We start from the raw sequence: 7,170 nt of genomic DNA, 5'->3' as shown, positions 1-7,170 counted from the left end.
CCGGCCAAAGGTCGGATACTTTTCTCACAGGCCTCTTATATATATTATGTTTTAGAAGATAGCTAATTTTATACTTTATAATGCATCATTGCAATGAAACCCAAGGAAATTCTGCATCTTATAATCTGATGTAACAGTATCTTTTCAGGCTTACTCATTGTGATATTGGTAAGCATCAAGTTCTGGGGAATGAGGTGCATTGAATATATCTTGAATTGTTCAATCATTTTGATAGTCTTGAACCAATGGTGTCAAGCATGTTTATAATTGTCCAGTTGATAATTTCATGTAGCTTTATGATGACAAGTTATATATTATAACTGTTTTACAGTATAATTTGTAATACTGTAATTCACCTTTATAACTAATTTCAGTGAAAATTCTATATGTAGTCCTAATTGTATGCTGACAACTACTATGATGTAACATACAGATAACTATTTTATATATTGGCCACTATCCGTTCACCTTGATTTAAATTTATTTTTCTTATTTTACTCTCATATTGTTTTCTATGCATTTATACAGAAACGCAAGGCTTGAAAAGTGCACAAGATTGTGTAATGGTAAATCCCATAATGTTATGCTAAGTGACACTAAAATTTATTAATATTTAGCAAATTCAGAATTATATTAAAAGGTTACAGAAAAAAATTAAGAAACTTAATTTGAAAATATTTCAATATATAAAAAAGTCACACTAGTTTTCCATTACATTTACAAATATACATTTAGGACTGTATTAAAGTGTTATATAGTTGATATTGTATTTCATTTATATTAGTTTCAAAACCATATGTCTCCTAATCCGTTTTTATCTTATAATTACAGAGCATGTCAAGAATCAATGAATAATATACTGTGTTCATTCTTCATGTCTGAACAAATATATATACACAATAGATAGTCACTTAGAAAATGTTTACTTTTGTTTTGCACCTTGTTATTAGTTTAATGATAAAAATACCAATAATAAATGTCAAGCACAGTCTTTCAATTCTCCCACTTTTTTATGTGTTATGGTAGTTTTGGGGAATTCCATCCATCATCAGTAACCTTGAACAATGAAAAATGTTTTTAAAAAGGAGACTTAACTTCTTACAATAAAAATACTAGTTAAATTTTTAATTTTGATACATTCTATATACTGTATAGCAATATAAGTAACTATTCAATCACAATTGAGTTTAGTTTATCCTATTTTTGTCTGTTAAAATTCTACTACGTTGTGTGCCTGTGCTATTTGCAGGGACGATGCAAATGCCATTCCTGTTATCTTGTTTGCATTGTTTTTGAAGGATTGATATTAGCCATCCTTACATTTACTTATTTTATTGCAAAGTTTTTTTCTTTACTTGTCTATTATTGGCTGGTAATTCCTGTTTCACCCTGTGCTTAAGCTTTTTAAAGGAACACTAAATTTCTGTAAGAAAGCTAACATTGTTTACACTAGAATTAACCCTTTTTTAATTACTACTAGTTAACAATACTTCTAAAAGTGGATAATCCATTTGAAACTATGTCACCTCAGTGAAATTGTTTTAGTTTTTGAGTTATCATGTAATGAGAAACAAGCAGAAGAAAGAAGAACAATAAATTCAAACTTTTTGCTATGATATTTACAGACATTCCCAGAACTTGTGACTCAGTCATTACATATCATATTGCCCCTAATTAATGCTCCCATGGGAATTGAAAACTGTAAGGGGGGGGGGCTTATTTTCCATATATGGTTTATTTATTTCAGTGCCCAAAATATGTGTGTATATACGTTTTTTTCTCAAATCAAAATTACAGTAATAAAAGTGGATTATATGTAGGATCATTATTGCTGTCACACAAGGCAACCTTTATGAAAATACTGGGGGGAGGGGCAATAATTAGAGAGGGGGCTTTAATTAGGGGCAGTATGGTAGATATTGTTATAAAAGGAAACACTGTATAGTATTGTAAAGTTCTGATGACCTGTTGAAGAGATGTTTAAATACCATTTTGATGAACAATCTGAGCCACCCCTACATAGGCAGTGCTACAGCCTGTCTGATATTTGACATACCTGTTTATATGTTTACAATAAAGAGTCAGACATATTTAATTTTTTAAAACACCAGTAAACAAAATGTTAAAAAAAGTAATAACATTGTTTATAGAATTACCTTTTAATGGTGCATATTTTCATACAAAGTTAAATTATGATGTATATAACTATATATATATATATATATGTATATACCTTTACTTACTTTCTCTTTTGTAGAGTGGTTATTCTTTCGATATGAATATCTAGAGACATAATAACAATAGTTTATTTTTAAAAATGATATCTTAAGCTAAATGATCCACTTCCTTGAGCGATAAAGAAAATACTTTCTAAACAAAACTACTTTTTATGTTGTTTTTTTCTAGTATTCCAATTGAAATGCCCTGTACAGAAGTATGCCTGGGGTAAACTTGGACTTAACAGTGAAGTTGCTCAGTTAAAGAAGAGTGCAGATACAGCATTCTCAGTGGAAGAATGTGAAACATATGCAGAGGTAAAGCAGTGGATATATTTGTAGAATTTTAAACATTACTGTTCTATTAAAGTGATTAAAAAAGATTAGTGAAATATAATAAAAATTCACTATAGAAAACCCATTTCATTTACTTGATACATTGCTTTGTGACTTGTTTTATTTATAAATGATCCATTCTGCTTCTAAATATTGAAGAACTGTAGTTTTTACACTTAATTTTTAAGCTGTGTTTTAAGATACCTAATGACTGTGTGTGTGTTATCACTTTCACATGTTTTTAAATTTTGTTTTGAATAGCTACATGTATAGTTAATTTGGATACATTGGTGTTTGTTTTTTCTCAGTGGTTGAAGAATGGTTTGGATATCAAGTCTGGATATAAAGTACATAAGATTGTACTTATCCTTAATATTTTATATCTGGTCTCTCTCTTTATTATTCCACTTAAATCAGCTATGGACAACTGTCTAAACTCCCTGATACACCTGAAACAAATCACACTTAGTTCTTCTGTATTTTAAGGAAATTGAAATTACTCCAAATGAGGCTTTACTAAAGTCTGATACATCAAATAAACTCAAGATTTACGTAAATAAAACCGAGAACTGTATTACTACTTTTCATCATATTAATACATGTAGCACTTAGACAAAAGCTTAAAATTTCTATAGAATAAACTTTCCATGGCATTTTAGTTTCATTGACAAATGTGGAAATAATACTACATCAGTAGGTATCAAAATAATGGGAAAAAATGTATATCAAAGTAGAACAGATCTCCAAGAGACTGCTCTAGTCAAATGTTTTCAGTTAAACAGATATCATTTATCACCACTTTGTGTTTTCTACTTCCAACTTGATTAGTTTTCTATTCAATTCTCAACATTTTCTTCAAATACAATAAAAGCATGCAAGTTTTTGCTATGAACTTGTTAAAGTCAAAATACACAATATTTGTCAGGGTACACTGGTTTGAAAAAAAATCAAGGCTAAAGACCTTATCCAAAAAACTAATAAGTTCGTGAGGCAGGAAAATAAATTTCTAAGATTATTTGGGGTTTGTTTATTAAAAGACATTTTTCAAGATATTGTGCTAAATGGTATTGAAAAATCACTACTTTTACTGTAATAAAGTCAAACTAAAAAACATTACATTTTCCTGGGTCTTCTCTCAGCTTTTCCTATTACTATCATAATTTATGATTTTCTAGCTATGCAATAACATCCTTTAAAAATTTAGCTAAGCCATAAAAATTATGCTTTGCCTAAGTAATGTAAGGAGTAATTTACATTAAATTCCATACTTCTTAGAGGGATGACAAATAAATCAGATAAGAGGTAAGACCTAGAGAAAAATTGTATGATTCTTATTCTAACCCACCTGTAGTAAAAGAGTTAATATGATGATTGTTTTTGACATTATTTGCTTTGTGTTGCTATTATTCTGTGTCCTTAGGTGCACTATTTAATGTACTAGTACCATTAGTATGAAAAAAAAGTAGGCTTAACTTTCACCAATAGTCGACAATAGTAGAAAAATGAGGACACAGGTAAGTATGATATTTCTTTTTATTGGTGTATATTCTCTATTTATTATTATAAAAGTAACTAAGATGTAAAAATTTGAAAGTTGTTAGGTTAGATTAGGTAAGAATGAAAAATAAAATCTTCATGAGGTATACTCACAAGTGGCTCATGTGTTACATCATTCAATAGGGTAGCATAAACTACACATTTGCTGAGTGATTTAAAACTTTTGTGGCAGATTTATTAGTCAGACATGGTTCAAAGGGCAACAAAACAATAAAATTAAGTATTAACAGATGTAGTCTGTTACAAGCTTTAAGCTATTTAGGATAATCAGTTGTTTAGTTTTCTAGAAAGAAAAATAAGGTAATTTAGATTTATTTTGTATTTGTTTCTTTGTGGTTACAAAGACAGTGAAATCGACTGGGTCCATATAGAATTAGGGTAGAGAAAGTAACAGAAAAAATATTAAGTTTTACTGAAAACAGAATTTGAGATTTATTTAGGAGGTTTTAGAGGACACACAAATGAAATTGAAATTTTTCAGATGAAGAAATGTACATTTAATTTCAAAATGAAAATCACTTTGCACTTGGAGCAGTCAACACTATGACTCCATATATTTTTGGACAAATCTAGTTAAAAAATATGATTTTTTGTGTACAAAGGACTTGTAATGTGTACTGAATGCTTGCTAGATTTTGTGAAGATACACAAGACATATTAAAAGTTATAGTATGAAAATTCTGATGATTACTTCATAGTTACAAGGTTGGTCACATGAACCAAACTTGTATGGAAAGAGTTAACAATTTTATAGTTACCAAAATTCTTCACTTTCAAGAGCCAATAATTTCTGAAAGATATTCTCAATCATTACCAGCTTTTCAAAGTTTTGTTTTACATTTAGCCAAAGTCAGGAGCTTTATTCTTTTCTCTTATTAACACAAAGCCCTACTAAAAAGAAAGTTATTTAACACTTAGTCCCAAGCCTAGTGAAAGATGTTTCCCTACTGTAAGCAAGTATTCAATCTTCCCCTTTCGTTTTACTTTAAATTGTGCAACAAAACTGTAGGGCTATAAGTCAAGACAAATTTATTTACTAAATCCTGAGAAAATGGAACAGTTTATACATAAATGTGCTAAGCACACATTTTTCTGCCACAAAAAAATTATATTTCTTAGTTTTCAATGAAGCAAAATTGCAAAATTCTTCCTTCAAATAAAACAAATTTATGCTCATTTGAAATTGCTGACAGTCTTTTAAAAAAATTGGCCTTGAAATTTTTCTGTTGACAAAGATAGGTTCATCCCAATTTTATTATGAATTTTTTTTCACGAACAAATCAGCTATTCATATGAAACATTCTGATGATTCAATTTTTCTGCAAGTCCCTTTGCACCCACTGATGCCTTTGCAAAGCTGTCATCAATCCTGAACTTATAAAGATTTTATATGTACATAGTTGAATAGCTCAATATATGTAATGTTCACTGTATTGCAACTGCATGCTAGCTATGCTGAATTCACACAAAAAATCATATTATACTAGAATACTAACACAAACTTGAAACTTAGCATCTTTGAAGTGAGCACTTTTTATTCCATTAGCTCTATGTGAGAATGTAGTTTTCTGTATGGAGACCTGAGCCTCACAAACCTTTCCCTGCTCTTGCTGAAGTGCATGATCAGCTTATTCCTACTTTCTTATCACATGTCACTTAGTGACTTCATGGATGTGTGGGAAACATGTTGTAACAATATTTCCCAGTGCTGAGTTGAAAAAGAAATTCTGATACAATACCTTACCTCTGCTCACATAATAGTTAAGTTATTCTCATTTAGTGCTATCCTTGAAACTCCCACTTACTCCATGATCAATGTGGTTCACTGCATCTTCACATGTGAACAATCATGTGACAACCCTCCCCCAATAGGAGTCCAATGCATGTGACTCCTCCTATTTGATTCTACCTAACCATCACTTCTCATTAGGCAGTTGTCTAGTGCAGACGTTTTAAAGTTGTCCTGGTTTCAAGCAATAATTTGTTCTTTTTTTTTGCAAAGTAAGGCTTTACCATTTCAATTAGTTTTCACTGTAGTATTTGAACAATTCAATTTACCATGGTTTATCCTTTTTTTCTACTTGATCCCAGTCAACTATGAATTTGGAATTTTGTGTCACAGCTTCAACTTCTATTCCTGCTACTTCGAGTGTTGTTACACAGACTTCAGATCAGGGGGTTTTGGCTGAGGATTTTTCAGCCATCATTCATCAGGAGATTGATCCTTACATGAGTCGACCCTATTCTCCCAATAGTGTTCGGGCTCCTTCTGTATCTGGCAAATATTTTCATGACAAGGAGGATTTTTGACACCATTTTTCCGTCTCCTACCTATGCAATGCACTCCCATGCCTCTCCTGAGAAATAAGCCAAACCTCCCTCAGCCTTTTTGGACATGATTTCTCAGGTTTGTTACATTTTATCTCTTTCCCCAGTTTCATATGATCCTGTCCTTTCCTTGTTACATGATGCTTCATTGCCTGATTACTTTGTCTTCCCTCCTTCTCTCAATATCAAGGTACATGTCGAGCATTTCATTTCTCAATTGAGGGCTGGTGCCAGCATGCCTCATCCACCATGGGCTTCTGATCATTAAGCATTGGCTTATCATCAGGCCAATCATCCCTTTCTTGACTCCCAACATTTGGAGCCGTTTTTGACTGTGTGGGGGGCAGACTCTGATAATTCTATCTGTTTATCCCACATCCAGTTTTCCCGACTTCGTTTTACCCTTACATCTTATTTCTACAGTACCTTTCCTCCATACACCTCCTTTCTGAGGCTCTCCACCAATCCCCTGAGGAATTTCAGAGGATAACCATTCCCTCATTACCTCCACGTTGGTATAATTATCCTCTTCTGCCATATCACTTCATACATGATTTCTTTGCTGTCGGGATCTACTTGGTAGGGACACTGTCTTGCCTCAGGTTTGTCTACCTCCAAAAATCTTCATAACATAAGGATTGCTCCCTTTCTCCATAGGTCTGTTTCTAGAGTCGTGCAAAATCTGTGAGGCAACACCCAACCCTTTCTTCTTTAATTGCTTGTTTATTTCAGC

General features: G+C 31.7%; 1 protein-coding gene across 1 annotated transcript in view; it reads left to right on the top strand.

Moving 5' to 3' along the window:
* The window catches only part of LOC106470629 (mannose-6-phosphate isomerase-like), a 34,085-nt gene that overhangs the window by 7,864 nt on the left and 19,051 nt on the right, over positions 1-7,170 (top strand). The window contains 1 exon segment of the mRNA XM_022399257.1: positions 2,407-2,534. Coding sequence (XP_022254965.1) covers positions 2,407-2,534 — 128 coding nt within the window.

Source organism: Limulus polyphemus, unplaced genomic scaffold (assembly GCF_000517525.1).
Source record: "Limulus polyphemus unplaced genomic scaffold, Limulus_polyphemus-2.1.2 Scaffold4126, whole genome shotgun sequence".
Classification (NCBI taxonomy): Eukaryota; Metazoa; Arthropoda; class Merostomata; order Xiphosura; family Limulidae; genus Limulus; species Limulus polyphemus.
Note: the sequence above shows the minus strand (reverse complement) of the source record. Positions and strands in the feature narration are given on the sequence as shown.